The 25,563-nt window shown below is 36.4% G+C and overlaps 3 protein-coding genes across 3 annotated transcripts; 2 read left to right on the forward strand and 1 right to left on the reverse strand.

The window, feature by feature from the left end:
- The first annotated feature begins 1,591 nt into the window (after positions 1 to 1,591).
- On the forward strand, positions 1,592 to 4,677 carry LOC104089881 (receptor-like protein kinase HERK 1). Its single transcript, XM_009594886.4, has one exon. The coding sequence runs from the start codon at positions 1,838 to 1,840 to the stop codon at positions 4,277 to 4,279; it is 2,442 nt and encodes an 813-aa protein (XP_009593181.1). The 5' UTR covers positions 1,592 to 1,837; the 3' UTR covers positions 4,280 to 4,677.
- Positions 4,678 to 5,579: 902 nt separating this feature from the next.
- Positions 5,580 to 16,097, reverse strand: LOC104116966 (uncharacterized). The gene is made up of 14 exons (XM_070202066.1): positions 15,957 to 16,097; positions 15,274 to 15,386; positions 14,922 to 15,163; positions 13,660 to 13,732; positions 13,188 to 13,262; positions 12,990 to 13,100; positions 12,740 to 12,782; positions 11,990 to 12,086; positions 7,035 to 7,137; positions 6,861 to 6,956; positions 6,700 to 6,726; positions 6,315 to 6,414; positions 5,934 to 6,018; positions 5,580 to 5,854 (listed from the first exon to the last, which is right to left on the reverse strand). The coding sequence occupies exons 2-14, from the start codon at positions 15,367 to 15,369 to the stop codon at positions 5,722 to 5,724; spliced, it is 1,281 nt and encodes a 426-aa protein (XP_070058167.1). The 5' UTR covers positions 15,370 to 15,386; positions 15,957 to 16,097; the 3' UTR covers positions 5,580 to 5,721.
- A 2,486-nt stretch (positions 16,098 to 18,583) lies between these two features.
- LOC104116967 (protein RDM16) lies at positions 18,584 to 24,142 on the forward strand. The gene is made up of 6 exons (XM_009627928.4): positions 18,584 to 19,290; positions 20,697 to 20,981; positions 21,237 to 21,701; positions 21,790 to 21,984; positions 22,096 to 22,259; positions 23,019 to 24,142. Exons 1-6 carry the CDS (start codon positions 18,721 to 18,723, stop codon positions 23,902 to 23,904), a joined length of 2,565 nt encoding a protein of 854 aa, XP_009626223.1. The 5' UTR covers positions 18,584 to 18,720; the 3' UTR covers positions 23,905 to 24,142.
- Positions 24,143 to 25,563: the final 1,421 nt, after the last annotated feature.

Below are 25,563 nucleotides of genomic sequence, written 5' to 3' on the forward strand. Positions count from 1 at the left end.
GTGCAGCTATAAAACAGTTGTATTCTGCCAAAAACTTACCCAAAAAACTAACCACCTACCGACTAAAGTTGGTCGAAAATGTTCAATTGATTTCCCAGAAATTCAAATTTACCAACCGACTTCGGTCAGAATTTTTTATTTTAAATATTAAATATTTTAATAATACCGACCGACTTCAGTCGGATTTTTTATTTTAAATTTTAAATATTTTAATAATACCGACCGATTTTGAATCGGAATTGAACAATTTTTTAAAAAAATGAATAATTAAAATTCCGACCAAAGTCGGTCGCTAATTTTAAAAATAATCAAAAATTATTTTCAAGAATACCGACCGAATTCGGTTAGTAAATTTATTTTGTGTCAGATTATTTTGGTCAAAGTGCATTGAAAATTACCGACCAACTTCGGTCGGACATATCGATCGTATGTGGTCGATATCCGTTAGCGACCATTATTTTTCGACGAATTAAAAACGGTCGAAAATCGGTCGATTTTTGTTCGATTTCGGACGGTTTTTCTGGACGTTTTTTGATAGTTTTTTAGTAGTGTTATTAAATTGGGTGCGAAAATAGTTCTTATTTTTTTGTGGTACCACGTGAATGTTATGTAAGGTGCGTTGTTGATATGGTATACTTGTATTTTCCATACATAATTTAGTAATTTCGGCATTATTTATTTTTTGTGATATATAGCCTATTTTTCATTTAAAAGAATTAATTTTATGACTTTGGTGCAAACTACTGAAGATTAGATGACATTTGGTGAAATTAATTTTCAAAAATCTTTCTTGTTGAAATTTCAAGGAAACTTCTCTAGCGTCAAAGCAATTAACAAATAAAGTTAGTTAAGTGCTTGTGAATATTCAATGTCTGTTGACAATTTATTGCCCTTTCTTTCTCACTTTAGTTTTCTTCTTTTTTACTGTCCAATCATAGTTCTAACATCATTTTCTAGTTTCACATGTAACATATGAGACCTTGTCCTAATACTAGCTGTTATCCTCCATTACCTACTGGTCTTTCTTTCTTTTATTTTGGAGCTTTGTTCATAATTCCATGCACCAATTTAGCCTTTGACTCTGGATTATTTTATTATTTTTTGGTCCCTTTTAAATTTTTCTTTGGAAATTTTCAAATAAAATGTGCCACATTCAACAGCTAATAAAAAAAGGTGTTGGTTGCTTTCGCTTTTTTGACATAGGGCCCGTTTGGCCATAAAAAATTAATGTTTTTGATTTATTTTTTTTAAATGAGATGAAAATTTAAATTTCACTTGAAGTTGAATTTTGGAATTTTTCAAAAATTTAAAAAATTTCAAAAGTTATTTTTCAAAAATTACACTTCAAATACAACAACATACCCCGGTATTATACCACATCGTGGATCGGGGTAGAATAGTGTGTACGCTCCCCTTGCCCCTACCTACCTTGTGAGGATAGAGATATAAACTTTCAAAAAAGTTTCAAATTATATTCACGTGGAAACACAATTCTAATTTTCAAATATTATTTTAACAAAAAAAAATTCTACTTTTTTTGCGTAATTCCTCAATTCTTATGTCAGCCTTGCAGTCTTGCTTGTATTAGAAATGTGTAGAAAGGTGGTTTTGCTTTTTATCATTTCTCTCATCCACCAAATAGAAAATAGAAAATCTTCTCTCCATTTTTGCACTCTCAGAAATTAGACTTGTACTTCGTGAATGCTAAGTGCAACACAAAGGTGACAAGTTTTTAAAAATATTGAGGTTGTGGTGATATCAGAGATTGAGTTTATTTCAAGATTTCATTTGATCAATGACTTAAAATATTGAGTTTTTTCCTCCTCAGTTGAAGAAAATGAAAACCAATATGGATTTTGCAATACTTCAATTGCTTATTTTGGTATTGTTTATGTTGTTTTTGATGTGTTCTTCATTGGAATTTGATCCTGTTGATAACTATCTTATAGACTGTGGATCATCAGAAAATACAACTATAGGTGATAGAATTTTCTTGGCTGATAACTTGAATTCCACTCAAAGGGTATTTGTTAATACAAGTCTTGAGTTCATTCCATCTACCTATAGTTCATCTCTGTATAAAACTGCTAGAATTCTCAATGAGACTTCCAAATTCACCTTTTCGATCAAGAAACAAGGGCGCCATTGGATTCGCCTTTATTTCTTTCCATTTTCCAATGAAAAATTCAATCTAAGTTCTGCTAAGTTCTCTGTTTCTGCTCAGAACTTCACTCTTCTTAAGAACTTTCAACCACTGAATTCTCCTTTTGTAAAGGAATACTCTTTGAACATTACTAGCAATAGTTTAGTTCTTACCTTTACGCCATCTGCTACCTCATTTGCCTTTGTAAATGCTTTAGAAGTCATTTCACTTCCTGATGAGGTCATTCCTGTTGATGTTGGTATTCATAATCTGAGGACACAAGCATTAGAAACAATGGTGAGAGTAAATATGGGAAATATTGCAGTGTTGCCTCAAAATGATACCTCGTGGCGATCTTGGGAACCTGATGAAAGATACTTAACAGGAAAGAACCTTGTCCAGTTTGTATCGAACACACGAGCTGTGAACTACACGAGAGGAGGGCCTTCTCGGAATATTGCTCCTCCGTTGGTGTATGGAACTGCCACGAGGCTGCAATCCGAGAAAGATCCTAATACGTTAGCAAATGTAACGTGGTCGTTTGATGTTGATCCTGGTTTTGATTATTTCATCAGATTCCACTTTTGTTACATAGTAAAAGGCCCCTCTGGTGATCTAATATTCAATGTTTTCCTCAATTCTCAGTTTGTTTTCAAGTACCTTGATCTTAACAATGAGACATCAAATGTCTTTGGTGCTCCATATTACATGGATGTTGTCACAAGGTTAGACAATAGAAATAGCATTGGCATTAGCATTGGTCCAACAGATGTACGTAATGCATATCCGGATGGACTCTTGAATGGTCTCGAGATCATGAAAATAAGCAATTTTAAGGGCAGTCTTGACGCTTCAGACGTTGAACTTCAGTCCGCATCGCCTGCTTCTAAGACTAAAACATGGTTGATTCTTGGATCAACTATTGGAGGATCGATAACTTGCATTGTTTTGGTTGTGTTGTATGTTCTTCTTTGCAAAAGTAGAACACGAGCGCCAGTTGATCACTCAACTGAGGATCATCATACAACAGTTGGATCAACTACGGAGGAAAATAAATCTATCATTTCCAACTCAAATATGGGGTACTGGTTCCCTTTTAGAGCAGTTCAAGAAGCAACCGATAATTTCAGTGAAAGCATGGTAATCGGCTTTGGTGGTTTTGGCAAGGTTTACAAGGGAGTTTTGAGGGATAACACAAAAGTAGCAGTGAAGAGAGGATTTCCTCAATCACAACAAGGTCTTTCTGAGTTCAAAACTGAAGTTGAAATGTTGTCTCAATTTAGGCATCGCCATTTGGTTTCACTGATCGGTTACTGCAATGAAAAGAATGAGATGATAATTATTTACGAGTACATGGAAAATGGAACACTTAAGGATCACTTGTATGGCTCAGACCTTCCAAATTTGAATTGGAGACAAAGGCTTGAAATTTGCATAGGATCAGCAAAAGGACTTCACTATCTGCACACTGGTTCTCAGAAGGCAATTATTCATCGCGATGTCAAGTCTTCCAATATATTGCTTGATGAAAATCTCAGGGCTAAAGTTTCTGATTTTGGACTATCGAAAATTGGTCCTGAAATTGATCAAACACATGTTAGTACTGCAGTTAAAGGGAGTTTCGGATACCTTGATCCTGAGTACTTAACAAGGCAACAACTAACTGAGAAATCTGATGTCTATTCCTTTGGAGTAGTTATGTTTGAAGTTCTCTGTGGCAGGCCTGTTATTGATCCATCTCGTTCAAAAGAAATGGTAAATTTAGTTGAATGGGTGAGAAACTGTTTAAGGACAGGAGATTCAGAAACAATTGTTGATTCAACTATTGTACGCGAGATAAGACCAGAGTCTTTGATAAAATTTGTAAAGACTGCTGAAAAATGCTTGGAAGAATATGGTGTAGATCGACCGACTATGGGAGATGTTTTGTGGAACTTGGAATATGCATTGAAACTCCAAGGAAAAGATGAAAAAACAAGACAAGAAAATGAGATATCTGAAAATCAGTTGGAAAACAGTGTGTTAAGTACAGAATTCAGTATGGGGAGTATGGCTGATCTTGCTGGTGTTTCAATGAGTAAGGTTTTTAGCAATATGGTAAAAGCTGAAAACAAAGATTCATGTGACATATGTTAGATCCTAAAGATACAATGCAGGTCCATCTTTTGAACTGCCTATGGATGGTATATTTTGTATTCTCTTTTTTATAGATTCTCTTGGTAAAGTTGTTGACATGTGACCAGGAGGTCACATGTTCGAGCCGTGGAAACAACCTCTTGCAGAAATGCAGGGTAAGGCTGCGTACGATAGACCCTTGTGGTCCGGCACTTCCCCGGACCCCGCGCATAGCGGGAGCTTAGTGCACCAGGCTGCACTTTTTTTTTAATAGATTCTGTATGCTTCTGTTGCGCGATAGAGCAGTTCAAACGCGTCTGGTTGATAAGGTTGATGATCATTTATTTAAAATGTTGTGTCTTTATTCATAATCACAAATTCACAATTCAATGTGACAATGCTATTGCATTTATTCATCATCACAAGATTGGGATAATTCTACCCAAAAAAGTTACAGTACAACAATTTCACTGAGTGGTTCAATCAATCTCTATAAAACAGCTCAAATCCTTCAAATTCTCTTTATTTTACCAAAACCGATGGAATATATAACAATATCCTATATTTTCACATCACCCATAAGAAAAGAAGCTGATATTTTCGCAAATAATGGATTGGAAGAGGCTCAAGGAGGCGGCTATTGTTGGTAGTAAGGAAGTGAAAATAGCTTGAAATGGTGTACTCTTTGACTGTATGAAAGGGTAATGTGTACCATAAACTTTAAATTAGATGACCAATTTCATTTGTGATAAGGTTAAACCGATCGTTAAACATCACCATGCTAAATATCAAAGGTTAAAAACGAAGTGTATGCAAAAGATTATTACCATGAGCTGTGCTAATTTTTACCTTCATTGAGATTTGAGAATTAATATGCTTCATTGAATCGGTAACCACCTTAAATTAATCAAGTGATTCTCTTTCTTAACACAAATTCGACCAATTATTAACTTTCAAAAAAAGTAAATGCAACACATGAACTTCCTTTCTTAGCATAGAAACCAAAAGCATAATTATCCAAGGCTCGTTCGCAGTTCAAGATATGAAATAAAGGATCCTCTATGCTTATCACTAAAACAAACAGAACAGAAAACTATTGTTAAACGGCATTACAAATTACAGAACTTCCGCGAATTGCAGAGGAACCACACGTAACACTTACTCATTTTTTTTGAAAAAAAAATGCAGAAATGCGTAAAAGAGAGGGGAGACCAGAGGAAAGAGAGTATTACTGAATAAGAGGAAAAAAGCAAGAATGACAGTAGTTTTAATTATCTGTCTCTCATCTATAATTACCCCAATTAAATACCCAAAAACAGCATAAAGTGAGAACTATGTGATTAATGATTGATTACGAACTGACAACTGGTTAAAACACTTTACTAAGTACAGAGTAATAATCATTTGAATTACATATTTTATATCGAATAGGAACAATTTTAGGAGCCTTCAATTTTTGGGGCCTAATGCAAGACATTTATTGGCCTATGGGTAGAGCCGCCCGTGAACAAATTCTCAAACAATTTGGGGGCCATTGGTGGAAGATTTACAGGCTGAGGAGCCATGAAATTGACAATCTTTTCATGAATATTGTACCTGCAAGAACCAAAACAAGATTTTGTAATCCAGGAACTTTAGAAGTAACCTTGTATGATAGAATCGGTTAATCAATTACCGTATTTTACGACTCTTTGATGCACGGCGATCAACAATTTTTCGTTTCTTTGTTTGCAGTCTCTTCAGTGCATAGAATGCCGTCTCTGTAAAGTTTTGATAAAAAAGTGGTTAGTTTTAGGTGTTCTTTTTCCTGGAAGCAACGGTATAAAAATGCATTCTCTGCCAAAAGCAAGAACTATAGTTATGCGAACACATCGCAACAACACATTTTCTGATAAAGCTGATCTGTAGCTGTTACGTTTACAACTTTTTCATGATGGATACATGCAATCAAAACAATACCATCATCATAGAAGGTTAGCAAGGTGGATTATTTGAAACATGACCAGCTTATGTTGAGAGGAAAACGAAAAAGGGAGGGGGGCCTGACGCATCTTACCAGATGATGCAGGATCGACTGCCTCAAAAAACTCCTTCAGCAATTGTTGATAGAATTCAGAGTCATCCAGAAGCTCAGGATCACCATCCATGTTTGGTCCCTGGTCCAAGTTAAGGATAAGTAGATGTGTTTTACTCTCTAAGGAAATAATAATCCATGCAAGAGCATTCTAAAACAAAAACTAATGTATTTTCCCACAAGGAGAATGGCCAATTTCCTCTGTTGTACCAAGTGGATAAACCTGAAGCACTACTAGCATGCCTAGATTCTTCTAGGCAACACATCGACAAGGAGATTTATTGATCTAATCTTATATCAATTTGACTTCAACGACAAACACAATTCAGGCCAAACCTGGCAAAATGCATAAATAAAACACTGATACCTCTCCATTTCCAGTAGCATCTGAAGCCTGCACAAAAGCAGGTACATAAATCAAAACTAACGAAAACTAAAAATAATTATCCTGAACATTAAGAAAAATAGCAAGATCCATGGGTACAATTCAGCTGCCATTCTCAAAACAACTCACGAAGTGAGACTTACAGTTCCAAATAGTGCAACTGCCGATCTGCTCTGCTGCATTCCTTTTATCATTTTGCTAGGATCCCTCATATAACCGGCCACTTGTTGACTAATGTCCTGTACAATATCAGAATATTAATTCTAGTCATTGTGATTGTTGCTGTACGTAGCATCTTTCAAGTCCCAAAAATAAACCTGATTAAATGCTTGCAATTTGCCTTTGATTGCAGCAGCACCAGAAGTCACCTGGGTCTTTCTCTGCCATTTATCTATCGATTTGTCCCTAAAAACAGCCATCCTATGACATAAAAGAATTAGCAACATCAATTTCCAACGGCGGGCCAATTTATTTAGCAAAAGGGAGAAAGGGCAATTGCATGAGAATGCAATGCCGGGAAAAGGGCAGAGTAATAGCTGTTCTGGAACCTAATTTTGGAGTTGTGTTACTTGTAACTATGCAGATTTTGTTCCTAACTGCTATAGATGTACATAAAATCTGACTCCAGAACAACATTAATAATGGGGCTTAGGACATTCTTCACCGGAAGCAGGACCTAACTGCATAGAAGAATGGAACAGATTATGAGAAACAATGACTAGAATAAAAGCAATCAAAAAGGTCATCTACAACACCAGTTCCAGGGCATATAACCCCAAATAAAAGCAACCAAAAAGGTCATCTACAACACCAGTTCCAGGGCATATAACCCCAAATATCCCCCCAACCCCCCAAAAGCCGCAATCTCATTTCCAGCAGCCTGTCATCTACCCCTTTTTTAATTAGCAGCAGCCTGCCCTCTACCCTTTGCCCTCTGAATTAGATAATTAAATTAACAAAACCAACACGGCTTAACAATCTTGATTATGTTGGGTTCAAGGTTCCTTCCCTTTAAATTTGATGTTTACTTGCTTTTAGCTCACATCAAATGGTAAAAGCAAAGTATTAATTAGCTCTCATTTATTCAAAAGAAAACATATACTTAATCTATCCCAAATTTCTATGACACTCCGTCTATTTTGGGACGTCATAAAATATTTGATACCAAATATTTTCTTTTTGGATAAGGTAATAAGATTTCATTAATGAAGGGCATAAATACCTGTATACAAGAAGTATACCAAAATAGTAGAGAAACCTCCCAAAATAATATGGTCCCTCTACGAAAGACACCCAATCATCTATGCTTAAGAGAATCTCATGGGTGCACCAAAACATAATAAGAGAAAAGAGGCTATTTCTCAAACGTACAAAAACCTTCTCTATTCCATCGAAAGCCTCCTATTTCTCTCGGTCCAAAAAGTCCACATGAGTGCAAGTGGAGCGACATCCCAAGCCTTGCGTCTTCTTCTCCTCCTTCTGAAAGTCCAGGTGAACATTACTTATTTAACCGTGCCTGGCATTACCCACTGAAGTCCAAACCAACCCAACCTTCATGCCATAAGCAAGATGCAATATGACAATGTAAAATAGATGATCTACATCTTTACTCGAGCACTTGCACATGAAACTCCAATTGACACATGTAATTCTCCTTTTCCTCAAATTCTAAGTCGTTAGAATCACTCCCCTCGTAGCTAGCCATGTAAAGAAGCACACCTTTGTCAGTACTCTAGGAATGCAAACTGAAGAATAAGGAAAGGCTGCCTCCTCTCCGCCCAGTAGTAAACCACAAAAAAACTATACCACTATCTATCGATTTGTCCCTAAAAACAGCCATCCTATGACATAAAAGAATTAGCAACATCAATTTCCAACGGCGGGCCAATTTATTTAGCAAAAGGAAGAAAGGGCAATTGCATGAGAATGCAATGCCGGGAAAAGGGCAGAGTAATAGCTGTTCTGGAACCTAATTTTGGAGTTGTGTTACTTGTAACTATGCAGATTTTGTTCCTAACTGCTATAGATGTACATAAAATCTGACTCCAAAACAACATTAATAATGGGGCTTAGGACATTCTTCACCGGGAGCAGGACCTAACTGCATAGAAGAATGGAACAGATTATGAGAAACAATGACTAGAATAAAAGCAATCAAAAAGGTCATCTACAACACCAGTTCCAGGGCATATAACCCCAAATAAAAGCAACCAAAAAGGTCATCTACAACACCAGCTCCAGGGCATATAACCCCAAATATCCCCCAACCCCCCAAAAGCCGCAATCTCATTTCCAGCAGCCTGTCATCTACCCCTTTTTTAATTAGCAGCAGCCTGCCCTCTACCCTTTGCCCTCTGAATTAGACAATTAAATTAACAAAACCAACACGGCTTAACAATCTTGATTATGTTGGGTTCAAGGTTCCTTCCCTTTAAATTTGATGTTTACTTGCTTTTAGCTCACATCAAATGGTAAAAGCAAAGTATTAATTAGCTCTCATTTATTCAAAAGAAAACATATACTTAATCTATCCCAAATTTCTATGACACTCCGTCTATTTTGGGACGTCATAAAATATTTGATACCAAATATTTTCTTTTTGGATAAGGTAATAAGATTTCATTAATGAAGGGCATAAATACCTGTATACAAGAAGTATACCAAAATAGTAGAGAAACCTCCCAAAATAATATGGTCCCTCTACGAAAGACACCCAATCATCTATGCTTAAGGGAATCTCATGGGTGCACCAAAACATAATAAGAGAAAAGAGGCTATTTCTCAAACGTACAAAAACCTTCTCTATTCCATCGAAAGCCTCCTATTTCTCTCGGTCCAAAAAGTCCACATGAATGCAAGTGGAGCGACATCCCAAGCCTTGCGTCTTCTTCTCCTCCTTCTGAAAGTCCAGGTGAACATTACTTATTTAACCGTGCCTGGCATTACCCACTGAAGTCCAAACCAACCCAACCTTCATGCCATAAGCAAGATGCAATATGACAATGTAAAGTAGATGATCTACATCTTTACCCAAGCACTTGCACATGAAACTCCAATTGACACATGTAATTCTCCTTTTCCTCAAATTCTAAGTCGTTAGAATCACTCCCCTCATAGCTAGCCATGTAAAGAAGCACACCTTTGTCAGTACTCTAGGAATGCAAACTGAAGAATAAGGAAAGGCTGCCTCCTCTCCGCCCAGTAGTAAATCACAAAAAAACTATACCACTATCTCCCTCCCCCCCCCCCCCCCCGCCAAAAACAAAAATCACATCTAACACCATAATTAAACTGTGAAATATTCTGTTTGTGGAGCAAATCCGTCAATCTCTGTAACTCTACAACCTCCCAATCTTGTAAGTTCCTCCTAACCTCAAATCCCAATGTGTTTCTCCTCCTTATATCCTCTGTATGCAACATCGTTTTTGGCATGAAATCCTAAACATATTAGGAAATATGATACACGAAGTGTTATTTTCACACCATCTTTGTCCCCAAAAACTTACTCTTCGCCCATTCCCCACTCCAAGTGATATATTCCTAATAAACGTTTCCCACCCTTTTAAGATATTCCTCCATAAGCTGCACCAGTAAGGAAGTGTAATTCTTTTGGTCCTCCATCCCCCTTCCAAAACCCCATATTTCTCTGCAATCACCTCCCTCCATAGAGCATTTCCTCAAACCCAAATCCCCATAACCACTTCCCAACTAACGCCTTGTTAAACACCTTCCCTACAATTTTCAATACTTCCAGGTCACAAAACTATTCAAGTATTAATTTGAAGTGTGATTTGATGTTTTTGCCTGCCAACTAACTTCTCAACCGTTGCTTTAAGATGTGCTGCACTATGACTAATATATTACTAAGTCAAATTAATATCCCAAATTCTTCGTATACTGTCATATAAAATAGGAGAGGGGGAGTACAAGGTTAAGCGAAAACTTACATATACATTGTTCTTATCTAGCTCTCAGCTCTCTAGAACTAGACATTGAGATATGTCAGACAGACAGTCACATACATGTCGTAAATGCATACATACTTAGGGACAGCGGAAAAAAAAAAAAGATAAATTATGATCCAAATAGAGGTTTAAGATATCTGTAACATGCAATTCATATATTGCTCTTGGGAACTACACATTCAGACACATCATACAGATCGAGAAACACATGCATGGAGTAGACACATACAGCCTAAGAAGAGAAAAATAAGATAAATGAACAAAAATTTTGGTTTTCCATTACTCATATGTTAAAGTGTGCAAGGAAGACGAGAATGAACAAAGTGAAGATTGCAACCACCAGATCCGGTTACCTATTCCCACTTAAATTCTTCCACCACCAGTCTCTTGTTCATTTTGATTTTTGATGTGTAGAACATAAAGAGAAATGCACCTTGCATCTCGCATTCGAACATTTCCCTTGCATTAACTATATTTTCATAATTGGGGTTTATGCATTTAAAATGTAAGCTCATTTTAAATTCGACAAAACACAAAAGTTACTGTGAGGATTAAGTATTGTCTATTCACATTCTGCCAATGATGTGCTCCAACTTAGGATACACCATAATACCAATGCTGGTGTTCTATGGTATGCAAATGAAATTACCAAGGAAATGCTTACAAACAATTTGGCCACCTTCTGCTATTTTCTTTAGAGATCATAGGTCCCAGTACGCCACTCCAACGCCCGTAACTCACTTTATTTAATTGGTGTTATTTGAAGCCCAGACCAGAATAGCATATATTCTGCTTAACAGGTTTTCGGGCTTTTTAGGTTTCAGGAATAATACATGTCAATCCCTTTAAACGCCTAGGCCACCATAGTGGGGTCACCTGCAAATATCTTTTTTTTTCTTTTTTGTTAGTGGGGACGGACTACCTTCCCCAGACGTCTCTATCCTCACAAGGTATGGGTAAGGTCTGCGTACACACTACCCTCCCCAGACCCCACGGTGTGGGATAATATTGGGTATGTTGTTGTGTGTTGTTGTTGTTGTTAGTGGGGACAGATAAACATCTACCGGCTCTGTTGGCTGAATTTCCACCTAAATCACACTCGTCTTCATAGTGTTAACAGTTTCAAGGTTGGAAGTTTCTCCTGATGTGTAATATAAACCATGTATATCTTGTAGCAAAAAAAACTAAGATCATGATCTAAAGCAAAAGAAGAGTTTGACCAACTCCAGTTCAAAAAGGAAAAAGAATTTGACCAACAGCTATAAAACAAGCAAATGCACTAATAAGCCTCAGTTAAACATTCTTACCTTGAATGCATTTGAGAAATCTTCTGCCAATCTTCATCAACTTCACCATTTGACTCAACAGAATCTTCCGAAAGCTTCGGCCTTTTACCAGAATTAACTTCAGGAAAGAAAATTACAAAAAACATCAACCAGTGAATATGTTAATCCCAAAAGGTATGTTTATGTTGTCTTTGTAGCAAATAGCTAAGAGGAAAATTGATGGTCACTAGGCCCTTAAACATGAAAATTATGCAAAAAAGTCAGGGACTTGGTTTTCCAGTTTTGGCAACATTCCTGAATGTGGTGACTTATCAAACAATTTCCAGAAATTCTTTCAGTTAATCAGAGTCAGAGGCTTATAGAACTTTACTCAGAAACCACAGTCTAGAGCTGCAAGATAGAGGAAATTGGTTTTTTTGCAATAGTACTTTTGGTCTTGAAAATCTAGCAAATTTCTGACACTCTAAAACCTAATTTGATGCTTTTAAGCAAGCCCCCAAATCCTTTCCAGTGGTTATTCAATCACTTAGTCAATACCTCGAGTTGAAGGATCAGATTTCGATAAAGATCATCTTGCTGAATTCTACTTTTCAGCAATATTTTATTATTAGATATTTCAAAAAGTATCATATGTTACCATCTCAAAACAAAAGATATTTCAAAAAGTAAATTCAGATTTTCAAAAAAATCAGAATAAAGATCGTTAGACACTCAAAATTTGCATGTAGATGCAGCTCTTTGAGTGTGAAAAATCAAATCTACAAGTCATACCGTCCATTGATTGAGTAATTGATGGATTCTTCTCAAGCAGTACCTGCCAAATGGCAAAATGTTTTTGAATAACAGGTTAAATAAGCAAATTCGACCAATTATTAACTTGGCACATTCCAAAGTGGAAACTCTATCACATAATGGGACAGCGGAGGGAGTAGCAACGATTAGGTTTCCAGCAAAACAAAAGCATACTAATCTTGTTTTACTTCAAAGCAAAATTGACTAGAAGTAACTGTTCTCACTGTACCTCTTGCAATTCCAGTATAGTATCCAAGGTTTTTCTGGAGGAGGCAAGTAGATCTGAATATGCATCTTTAACTCTGTCCTTAGAATCACAAAAGGAAGATCTTATTGGTTCCTGCAGGCAGTAAACATGCATTAAAGTTCAACTTGTCAATATCATGACTCTAGCATTGTGTTGAAACAAAATGGTAACCCAGTGAACCTGCGGAAGTCTATTGGAGTTTGAGAAAGCCTTTTGCAGCAAGAACCTTAGTTCAAGTGTCTTGTCCCAGAGTGCCTTTGTGAAATTAAAAGAGGGAAACGAAAAAGGGACAAGTTAATAGCATAATTATGATATTAGCACTAGTCAATCATTAATCATGTCACTTTAAAGGAATAATCATGTAAATGATATTAGCACTAAAGCTATTAACTCAGCAATTAACAAACCAAGAAGCAAAAGATGTATCGTCTATATGCAACTCAATCACATATCTATTGAAGATACAACATAGATATTTATGGAAAACAGAAGGAGCAAATAACTGCAAATCACACAGTAGGCATTTCTGTTCCCCGTAACCAGGACTTCTTTTAATTGAAGCAATGGGAAGTGTGTATACAAACAATAAAGATACACGCTCATAAGAAGATGAAAATAAAGACTATCATCTGCACCATCTGGTACACTATACCTTCTGGTTTCTAACTGCTTGGCCTTTGAGAAGATCCTCATCTTTATGGAGCTTCAGATTACCCAAAAGATCTCTGTGTACACAATGACCGTCAAAATCAGATGTCTACCAATAGTAGGCAAAAGTGAACACATCTTAGATAGCAAGTACTTCCTATTTGTTTTACTGTTGACACTAGTAATGTTTTATTCTTACTATAAGACCATCAAGACTCTAACCGAGCTGGTAAGAGGAACTGGGCTGAAGCTTGATAAGAATATGATGCGAGTTATTTTAATATTAGAAAGATGCATTAAACTATGGCGAAGCTTTGATATAATTACGATGAATTTTTTTAATATTAGCCAGATGTATCCTCAATAGATTAAATCCATTACTAAACAAGTGATAATAACGAGTTTATAAATTGTAATTTGAATCATTCATTAGCTCTGAAACCTTTGTGTCTCTTTGACTGAGTTTTGAATATTAAGAACATTAATGAGATTAGAAAGCAAATTATGGGCTTCACTTTGGAGAAGCTTGCGCTTCATTTCTACCAAGAACTTAGTGGTTTTACAACAATTTACCCACATACCTTGGTTCAGACTTTTATATTTTATTTTATTTTATTTTAAGAAAAGATAAGTATATACCTTGGTCCAGAGATCCTGCCATAACTTTCTGAAGGATTTTCACAAACTACATAACTTTTTTTTTTAGGGAAAAAACCTATTTTAACTTTAGTAAGTATACTTGCGTTCACCAAATTTCAGTAATGATATTCATTCCTATAGAGAGAAGGAGTTTGTTATTGCTATTACATCAATCTATTACCTAATCTTTGCAATATAATCAAAGCACAAAGGTCATATCACTTTATCTCTTGTGTATTTAAGCAGCAAGGGGTGATGTGTTCCTAGCTGAAAACAACATGTGAACCATGCGGTTCAAATATGGGTTATGAGCTCAAAAGTCAAACCACGTGGGGTTAAACTGCAAACCAATATCATCAGTTGAAACGCCTAATCATAAAGACCAACCAATACCCAATCCCTCTTCCAAAGAAGTGACTTTCACATTATTTTACACTATATACTGCCAATCTTCATGTCATATCAATAGTCAGTTATCCCTTTTTATATTGAAAAAATTCAAATGAATTTATAGGTTATAAGTTCAAAATAGAAGCTACAATTCTAGAAAATGCAGACATGAAACAAACGCTTCTTTTAATAAAACGTATCATATAACTAAGCTATGTGGTAGAGAAAGGAACTTACTGTTCCTTGTGCTTAAGCTCCATATATTCTTTCTTAAGTTCTTCAATTCCAGCAATTTTATGGTCCTCAGTCAGTTTCTCTCCGTCTTCTTCTTCTTCTTCTTGATCTCCTTCCTCGTCTTCCTCTTCCTCTTGTTCTCCACTTTCATCTTCATTGTTGTAATGGTTAACATCATCATCGTCGTCACTGTCACTATAGTCATTGTTGTCATCGCTGTTGTTGACTTCATCAAAGTTCTCAACCTAAGCATATCAAAAACATATATATCACATGCAAACTATTTGCGCAAAAACGTTAAAGCTCAGAACAAGGTAAGAAATACATAAATGTGAGATAAGTGAGAAAAACTAACATCATCCGACATCTCATTTAACATTTCATCATTCTCAAACTCAGAGTTGCTTTCACTCTCCTCTACTTTCCTCGATCTATTAGAAGACTTGCTCATTTTCCTGTCTCCTAAGTCTGAAAAAAAAAATGCATCAGTTATCAGTAGGGTTATTAAAGGTGCACATGACAAAAACAAAAGCCTATTTTTATCAAAAGCAATACTTTTAAAGGTAAAGTTGGAAATCTCCTTGACGCAAGACACACTCCAAAGGCCTCGAGATGGCAATGTAGAAAAAGAAAGTAGAATAGGAGCTCAAGCACAACTTTTCTCACTTCATACTCGAATACAGAATGGGATTACATCAAAATATCTAAAGATAAGCTACCTATATACAAGCCAAACTACATCAAACATCCAAACCATACTAACTAAAAATAAAATAAAAATACCAATGGAACCCCACAAATGAGGTGTGGGGAGGGTAGTGTTTCAGATACAACAAAGCAAAGGAAATAAAGTACTAAAAAGACATGGAAAAAGCAGTAACAACAGCAAGATAGTAACAGAAGCAAAGCATCATACTAACTAATTAAGTTAGCTAAAAACAAGAAGAAGCACATAACTCTTATGTCCCTTTTTTAACCTCAAATCCCAACCCCACATTATCAGAATAATGCCCTAATCGAGCTAATGAAACGACTTACCTTGAGTGAAATTACCACTATTCAATCGGAAATTTTGTCCAATCCTCCTTCGGTAGTAACCCTAGCAAAGGTGATTTGGAGATTTTAGGGAAGAAAGCAACGTTACTTGTCAAAGAAAAGAGAGTGAAATAAATGCGGGGGGCTTAAGCTTAAAACCTATTAAAACGAAAGGGGTTTAATTGGGGGCAATTAAAAACGAAAGGGGGTTTAATTAGGAGGGGTACCCTAATTAGGACACGTGTCATTTTCGGAAGAAAAACAGATTTTAAAGGCTCAATTGAGCTAAATTAACCCTCTATGTGTTCGAGAGACTTAACATCTGCATATACATTACCCTTATCGGGCCTTATTCGTTGAATTATACTGAATTTGATATTATTATTGTTGAGCTAAATCTAAGGTCTGTTAGTGCGAAGTGATATTTTTAGGGCAACTTGCTCACAACCATAGCATATATAACCGCTACTATTAACAAGGGACATAATTGCTCTATTTTGCATAATACAAAAGCATATTTTTGACCATTTCCCGTAATATAATTAGTACTCGTAACAAGTTATGATTTCATAGTTAATTCATGATGTATGAAGAATTACATCTCTTTTGAGAGCTTAAAACTCTTTTGTTGAATTTCAACATCTTGTCCTAGTTAAGAATCTTTACAACATATAATTATAAAGTTATTTTAAATCACATAAAAGTTATTGAATTTTTTTATTCATTAAATGAGTTGTAATGAATAATAACGCATTTCGAATACCATATGATTTGAAAGTTCAAATAGATAGTATTTATAGCGATAACATCCGACTACTTGATAGTATTCTAACCTATAGTCATTGTTAAATACTAATAAACTTCTCTATGAGTTATTTCAACTCACGCAATAGAAATAAGATGGTTTCGATTTGATGAATTAAGGACTTATTTTTAAACCCTTGTACATATAACCTACGTAAGCGAATTGTCATGATCAAAGCCATGGCTAGGCTCAAAGTGGATAATACGTATAATTTTGGGTCGTGACATATATGGTATCAACATCGAATCTCCATCGATACAAAGGTGGGGCAAAACTCGGCGAGGATGCTGAGTCCCAAGGGTGGTAAATGTGATGCCTATAGCGAAAGACGGACTAATGATGGCGGGTTAGGAAGAACCGCCAGGCTTCTACTTTAGCAAGCTTCTAAAGAAAGGGTGCACATATCACATTAGGCGAACCCACATCGGAACAGGGATAGGAAAGTGAAAAACTTTATAAGGCACATAAGTTCACATGGTAAATGCACTTTTAAGGCTCGATGTGACGTAGCCCGAAAGATAAACTCGTGCTTGCTTGGGTCTAAAGTGGACAATACGTGTCGTGGACTTAAAAGAAAACTATATTTAATTTATGGACAATTCCTATTAATTAATCAAGTAAGTAAAATAAGAATATACGTAATTCGAAGAAAATACCCTCATATCTTATACAAATACACTCTTTCTGTCTCCGGATATAGCAAAATAGTTATTTTTTTATATACTTAACCTTTATAACATGCAAAAACGAATTTGGTCCATCATAATTTAAAATTTCTTTACCATTTAATATATCTTTAACTAGTAACATAATTTATGGTCTACCTGGAATTATTTTTTTCCATTATGCAGTTAGGCTTTACTTCACAAAAATTGAATCTGTCATGTTCCTCTTAATTTTACTTTTATCTTATATCTTTTTTCCTCTTTAGATTTGAATCAAATTTCAATATTGAATTGCTTTCAGAGATGTTATCGATTACTACTAAAAATCTAACATTCTGAATGTAATAGTGATTGATAAAACATATATATTATGAATTAGCTACAAATATGATGTCTTTAATATCTTCATAAAATATAAGTTGCATGACTTAGTTCACTATTAATCTAAGTGTAATTATATTGTACAATTTTAATTTTATTCTCTTACTTTATATATTTCTCTTATTAGTTGGGTGCTACATAGGGATGTGCATAATTTGGTAAATACCGAATTACCGTACCGAAACCGAAAATTTTGGTATTATGTATGGTATTTAGTTTAAGTTTTAAAAAAATTGGTATTAGGTATGGTATTTGGTATTTTAAAATAAAATACCGAAATACCGATATCGTACCGAAATATATATTATATTACACAATACACATTTTATTAATTATAACATAAGTATAAGAAATCTAAAATTTTACTTTCCTTTATTGTCTAAGTTCATCAATTAACTTTAAACAAGTAACAAGACATTATTCTAAGTTTTCTCTCTCTGAGTTAGTATATGCTGGTTTTGAACAATTTTTTTGTCAACAAAAGTTTTTAGTTTTGTACTTTTGAGTACTTTAATTAAGAATATTACCGTCATGACCCTATGCACTAGTTAGTATTCAAATCGAATAAACCGAAGTTACCGAACCGAATAAATCGAAAGGAAAAAAACTGAACCATATCGAATTTAATTAGGTGCGATATTGGTATAGCATTTTACGAAATCGAATATAAAAAATATCGAACTAAAATATCTAAATACCGTAATTTACCGACCCAGTAACACCCATGTAAACTAGTAAAACATATAAGTGGAATTTAGCATGTTAAATTTTATATCCAATCAAATATCATCCTTAAACCCAACCCATCAGTGCGCCCAAACCCAAATCCATAATTTCCGGATTGTTCTCAATTCGTGAAACACAAATCTATTCGAGTGCGAGATATCTGAAGTTTCAGAAACCCTAGAAATTTGGAATGGAGAGAGAGAAATCGAGTAGGAGAGAACGAGCATCCAGAGAGGACGACGACGACCGCCGCCATCATCATCGCGACCGTTCGAAGCACCACCACCGCGACGATGAGAACCGACACCGATCCGATGATCGAAAAGGTCGCGATCGCGAAAGGCGTCGCGAGAAATCACACGAATCGGAAGTTATCAGAGAAAAATCTTACGATAGAGAGGATTCCTTGGAGAGAAGGCATTCGCATAGGAGGAAAGACGATCGAGAGAAACGCGAGAAATCGTATGAGAGAGAGGATTCAGTGGAGAGAAAGAATGCGCATAAGAGGAAAGAGAGAGGAGAAGAGAGTGTGGATAAGAGCAATGGAGGAGATGAGAAGAGAGCTAGGGTTTCGGAGGATAAGAAGGAGGAGAGAAGAGAGAGGAGGAGATTTGATGATAAAGTGAAGAAGGAGGAGGAAGAGGATGTGGAAATTGATGAAGAAATGAAGGGGAAAAGATTTGAAATGAGAATTGTGAAGGAAGAACCGAAACCCGAGCCCAATAATGATAATGGTCACGGTGTTGGTTCCATTGATAATGTGAGTTTCTTACTGCCATGCCCTTTTTCACCAGTATATACCAAGTTGCATGCCTTTGTATAGTGTTGATGAATAACAGTCTTTACTCGGATGTAAATTTGTTAGAGGCAAACTACTTGATTTCTTCCCATCTGCCTAAGGTGGGCAAGTTACTTGGTACCTATGCTGGCAGGAGCTAGCAGGTACCCAGTAGAATAGCCAAGCTTGGCCCTGGCACCACCGTCATAGAAAAAGAAGAAGAAACATTTTACATTGTTATGCTTGCTTATACCTATGTTTGTATATGTCGTGCTTTGTTTCTTACTGCCAATGCCCATTGGCGGAGCCAGGAATTTATATTATGGGATTCAAAAAAGTAATGAAATGTAACACTTAGGATTTGGACCTATGGACTAAAGCATTTTTGAAACCCCTTTACAACTACAATAATTTTTTCCCTTATGTTAATGGGATTCAACAGTTTATATATAACCAAAAGGATTGTCGCGAAAAAGATACAATTTACCCCCCTTGACACAACTAGATCCGCCTCTGGCCATTCGCCTTTGTTACTGGGATACGAGGTTGCATACTTCTATATCATCTTGATGAATTACAGTTCCCATTTTATGAAAAAATCTATTTTGAGTTGGGTCGCATTTTGTTTGTTGTGCTTGCTCTTGGCGATATTTGTGTATGTCGTGCTTAGTTCAACCACTTTAGATGATTTATCCCAAGCTTGTAAGGAGATTTTTGGCTTTCCATGATGTTGCATTGTGTTAGTCTAGATGTCAATACTATGCCTTTGTGATAATAGGTTTCTATTTGTCGAAGTGCTGTCATTTTGTTCTTGTTGTTGCATGGAATACTATGTGGTAGATTTGGAGTTGCAAACAGCTTTTCATCTTTCCACCATTCATGTTAGACTAGGGAGCACAGACCTCAAGATCTGCATTCATCTGTTAACTACCTTTATTATCTATTGGCATGATCAATCGTTCTTCAATCTCCTTCATCCTCCAAATCTGTCCTATCCTTCTGCTTATCTTCGTCTAGTACTCATGTGTGGAAATATCTGCTTCTGTTTGGTGAGTGACCATAGAAACTTATCTGAACTTAAACTTTCTGTAGGATTCTTTCATCATATTGCCACTTGGTATTATTGTCACGCTTTGTTTGGTCTTAGATAGTAGATTGGGGAACTTAGAGGAAGGATCCATATAACTTGTTTGGTTATATCATGTTCTTTTCATTATGCTCTTATTATGTCCTAAGAAGTCTGTTGTGTGGTTTCCTTTTTATCTGATAGGGCTTAACTTGGTTAGTATGGCACTTGTTTCTCAGTTGTATTGTTTTATGGTGCATTTTATTGGTCCTTTCATCAGGATGTTTATCCTGATTTATGCATTGGACTTCCTTATTTGCAGGGTGTGACAATGGGACCATACAATGCAGCATCAAGGACCTCCCCAGATAAATCTTTGACTCGTATTGATCCTCCTGTTACCAAGGTATCTTCAATTTCTACAACAAATGAAAATAAGGGAGTTAATATTAACAGATCTCATGCGGTTCCTGGGAAATCTAGTACAGATGGGGCAGCTTCTGATGCTGGCAAGAGTGCCACCTTATCCCTTGATGCCAAAGGAAATGCAAAGGCTCTCATACAAAGGCAGAAGGAGCTGGCAGCAAAGCTTAAGAAAATTCCTTTGGTAAGTTTTTGCACCTAAAACCCGCCGTATTTCTACAGTTTGTAACTCTATTATCCTTCTCCTTTGGCTCCCTGTTCCTATCTGTTTCTTTAAGTTAGAGAAGCACTGCATTATTAGACGTATACAGAAGAGCTCTAAAGAGAACATGCTTTTGTTTTTTCTTTTCCTCTTAGGTTGAACGAAAAGAGCTTTCTTCTTTGTTTTGTGCCAAAGGTATTAAACTACTATTTATGTGCCCTCATTTTAATTATGTAGCTAAACAAGGGTGCCGACTTTACGAGAGAGGGAAGTTCACAGATTGGTCGCAAGGATAGCCTTTATGCCGCTTCAACAGATGCGGGGATATTGCCCCCACCGGTTGCATCTTCAAATTCAGGGATATTACCCACTCCAAGTTCAGCACCTAGCACATCGACTATAGCTACTGTGGCTTCTGCAAATACGCCACCCAGTGGCTTACCTCAGGTCGTGGGGCTCACAGTCACAGCACAGAACTACGATAAAGTGAAGCGTGCACATGAGCTTTTTGCTAAGATGGGATTCCGGCAGGACCCGGAGTTTCCCCCCCTCATTAACATGTTTCCTGGGCAAATGCCTCCAGAGGTTACCATTCAGCCAAAACCCGCTAGAGCCCCTGTTCTTCGTTTGGATGCATTAGGCAGGGAAATCGATGAACAGGGAAATGTGGTTAATGTGCCTAAGCCATCTAGCACCCTTAAGGTACGGATTATATGTGTTCATGCCATCTTTTTTTCATGTTTTAGTATTTATTAAAATTGCTTGTGGTGACTTTGGGTTGTTTGTGCAGGTGAACATCAACAAGCAGAAAAAAGAAAACTTCCAAATTCTCAAACCTGAACTTGATGTTGATCCTGATAAAAATCCTCATTTTGATCCAAGGATGGGGATTGACAAGAACAAAATTTTGAGGCCAAAGAGGATGTCATTTCAGTTTGTGGAGGAAGGTAAATGGTCCCATGATGCAGAATTAATTAAGTTAAAGGTACTTTATAATTAATCTCCCTGTTGTATTTTCGCATTCTTTTGTGATTCTCTCTTTATTCTTGTTCCTGCTCTTGATTGGACTTTACTAATTATGCAATACCTAATTTAGCAAAGCCAATATGGTGAATCACGAGCCAAAGAGTTGAGGGCAAAGCAAATGCAATTGGCAAAGGCAAAAGCAGAGCCTGACATAAATCCAAATCTTATTGAGGTGGCAGAGAGGGTTATCACCAAGGAAAAACCAAAGGAACCAATTCCTGATGTTGAGTGGTGGTAAGTTGATTTCAATCTCCCTTCTGTTTAACTTGCTTTTGGTTATCATGTGTTTTCCCCCTTAATGGACCCTTAATTTGTCTCCTAACTCATTGTTGAGCCACCATTCATTTATTTGTTTAGTATCACAGATGGAACTTGAATACTGTTAGTCTTATGTTTAACCATGAGATGAGATTTGTTTTGATGGTTCTGCATCCTGGGTGCTTCTAGTCTATGTACGCATCACCAAGATATGGGGATTACATAAAAAAAATTTTATTGCGATTTATCTCCTGGATGTGATTGTGTAATCTTATTTCGTCCGCGTCCTATCTGCTGGACTTTGCACTCTCTAGATGAAGTTCCTGTGATGTGGATTCCTCTTTTTTTTTTTTTTTTTTTTTAAGTAATCCTTGCTTGTTATTTGGATACAATTGGTGTGAGATGAGTTTAAATGGAGTAATTGGTCAGTGAGGATTCATATAGCCGGCCACAACTTGTTTGGGATTGAGGTATGATTGTTCCTGTTTGTTGTTAATAACCCCCATTCCCCGTTTAAGAGGAATCCCTCAAAATTGACATCTGTTACTATTAGCGGAGCACCTTACTGGTCTTCTGCAATTATAGTCTGATTGAAGTGACTTAATTTTGCCTTGTGTTATTCAATTTACATGATTCGAGTGTGATTTCTAATTTTTTTTATAGCTATCTATGCTTACCTTGTTTGAATCTTCAATTTACACTAGGTGATTCTTGTTTCTTTGTTTGACCTGCCAGGGATGCTCCTCTGTTACGATCTGGTACTTATGGTGGTATGGTCGATGGTGACTTAACTGATGATATGTTGAGGATGGAGAAGATCACTATTTATGTTGAACACCCCCGCCCTATTGAGCCTCCTGCTGAACCTGCTCCACCTCCTCCACAACCATTGAAGCTGACCAAGAAGGAGCAGAAGAAACTACGTACCCAGCGTCGACTGGCTAGGGAGAAAGAAAGGCAGGAAATGATACGTCAGGGCCTGTTAGAACCACCAAAACCAAAAGTTAAAATGAGCAATCTTATGAAAGTTCTTGGCTCAGAAGCCACTCAGGATCCCACAAAGCTTGAAATGGAGATCAGAAGTGCTGCTGCTGAGCGAGAACAGGCTCACATAGACAGAAATATTGCTCGAAAGCTCACTCCTGATGAACGTCGTGAGAAGAAAGAAAGAAAACTATTTGATGATCCAAATATCGCAGCGGAGACGATAGTTTCGATATACAGAGTTAATGACCTTTCACACCCTCAAACTCGCTTCAAAGTTGATGTTAATGCTCAGGAGAATCGGATGACTGGGTGTGCAGTTATCTCGGAAGGTATAAGTGTGGTGGTAGTTGAAGGTGGTAAAAAGTCCATCAAGCGGTATGGGAAACTTATGCTTAGGCGAATAGACTGGGCTGCTGCTGTTAAGAAAGAAGATGATGAAGACGAAGATGAAGATGAAGATAAGCCTCTCAACAAGTGTGTGTTAGTCTGGCAAGGGACTGTTGCTAAATCAAGCTTCCATAGGTTTTTTGTTCACGAGTGCAGGACTGAGGCTGCTGCTCGTAAGGTCTTTGCTGATGCTGGGGTTCCTCATTACTGGGATCTTGCTGTAAACTTCAAAGATGATGAATTTTAGGTTCTTTGGATATTATTTCGCCATTGCTTATGATGAACTCGAATATCAGTTCAAGCTTCCTACCGAGGAAAGGCTAGGGGAATACTAGTACTCATTTTGTAGATTCCTTTTCTTGAAGAGCACTTATGACTCTTCTAATGCGTTGGTGTCCATGTTGTTGATGACCTGGGTAAACATTACTGTATCTTGGTAGCTTCTACTTGCTGTTGCTCCATCTAGTATTACTTTAATTGTGCCATCTGTTTGTTTTTGTTGCATTGAATCTATATAGAGATTAAGTGATCTCGCGTTGATTTCTTGGGTATGATAGCTAATTTGAGCTGAGCTAGTGACGTAGTTTACAACCTGATAAATACCTCTCGCAACTGAAACCAGATGATTTCTTTAGGAGATCACAGGATAGGTGAGTGGTAAATATGGTTGCTCGTGTATGGACTATCTTCTACCCTTTTGTTCTGTTAGAAATCACAGAGAAAGTGTGGATATTTGTTATCAAGACTTAACCTGGTGCAGTTAAGTCTTTTATGGTTGCTTTATCACAAAAACAGTGATTGCTTTGTGTGTGATTTTTGGTCTGCTTAGTCCCTTTTTACCTTCAATTACCATGGTCCTACTCCTATGGCCTCGAAGTTGAAAAATGATTTACTTAGTTTTGTGTTCCTCTTATTGTTTGGGGATGAAATGATTCTGCAATCAGAGGCAGCGGATGCGTCCTGTTTTAAAGTGTTCAATTGAACTGATATTTTCGATATAGAATATAGATATTATGTAAAATAGACTACCAAAATTAAATAGATTTAGAATTCTGAATTTTAATTTTTCAATGCTAAGGGATTTATGATGGATGATGTCTCTTGTTTTGACATGTTTGGTTCATCCTATTCATGACTAGTTGAAAATGAGTTTCGTAACAAAATACTTTTGCTTTCAAAAAATGGTTTACAAATGAGTGTGTGTGAAGGTCCAGGAGAAAGATAAAAAGATAGATACCTACGTCTACTTATCTAGAGTTGGAGTGTTGATTATTTACTATTAATTGACTAATTAAAAGGTTTGTTTCTATTGTAGGAGTTGAAGCAAACGAGACCTACGTTTATTTAACAAAATTGACAGAGGGGTTTGCCCCACGGTGTAGGATAATACTGTGTATGTTGTTGTTGTTGACATGGAGGGGTTTGGAATTTCTGCAGTTCCATTTATTAGTAGAGAAATAGAATAATACATTTTTCTTCCTTTTATTATTGTACTTAATTATTTCTCCTCCTACCCGTCCTCTCTTTTCACCCCAATCAAAATAGTCCGAGTGCATAAATAAAGGGGGGTTTTACACTACATAGCACCCTAACAAAACCCACAACAAAAAATAACTCTAATATTTATTTTTTATAAATTTTAGCCAGTATAATATGTGTATAATAATCAATATGTATGCATTATACATTGATTATATACTTGTTATACCGGTGATGGCTAAAATGTCAAGAATATGATTATAGTCCGGTAGTGCTTTCCCTTTTTTTCGGGGAAAAATAAATAAAAAATTGCCAGATTTACAACTGGTAATTGAAAAATAGCCACAGTTTCAAAAATAATCGAAATTTAGCTATTTTTTCATGTATAAATAAAATCTGAACAAAAACACCTTTAAAAATCCGGAAA

The sequence above is a fragment of the Nicotiana tomentosiformis genome, chromosome 5 (genome assembly GCF_000390325.3).
Source record: "Nicotiana tomentosiformis chromosome 5, ASM39032v3, whole genome shotgun sequence".
Lineage (NCBI taxonomy): Eukaryota > Viridiplantae > Streptophyta > Magnoliopsida > Solanales > Solanaceae > Nicotiana > Nicotiana tomentosiformis.

What these genes read in the sequence shown, in the direction of transcription:
- LOC104089881 (XM_009594886.4), top strand. Translation starts at nt 1,838, where the DNA reads ATGAAAACCAATATGGATTTTGCAATACTTCAATTGCTTATTTTGGTA.
- LOC104116966 (XM_070202066.1), bottom strand. Translation starts at nt 15,369, where the DNA reads ATGAGCAAGTCTTCTAATAGATCGAGGAAAGTAGAGGAGAGTGAAAGC. An exon ending in CAGTTGCACTATTTGGAACT is followed by an intron (nt 6,727 to 6,860) that starts GTAAGTCTCACT and finishes GCTTTTGTGCAG; the next exon opens with GCTTCAGATGCTACTGGAAA. An exon ending in ATGCTACTGGAAATGGAGAG is followed by an intron (nt 6,415 to 6,699) that starts GTATCAGTGTTT and finishes AACTTGGACCAG; the next exon opens with GGACCAAACATGGATGGTGA.
- LOC104116967 (XM_009627928.4), top strand. Translation starts at nt 18,721, where the DNA reads ATGGAGAGAGAGAAATCGAGTAGGAGAGAACGAGCATCCAGAGAGGAC. An exon ending in AGCTTAAGAAAATTCCTTTG is followed by an intron (nt 20,982 to 21,236) that starts GTAAGTTTTTGC and finishes TTAATTATGTAG; the next exon opens with CTAAACAAGGGTGCCGACTT. An exon ending in ATTCCTGATGTTGAGTGGTG is followed by an intron (nt 22,260 to 23,018) that starts GTAAGTTGATTT and finishes TTGACCTGCCAG; the next exon opens with GGATGCTCCTCTGTTACGAT.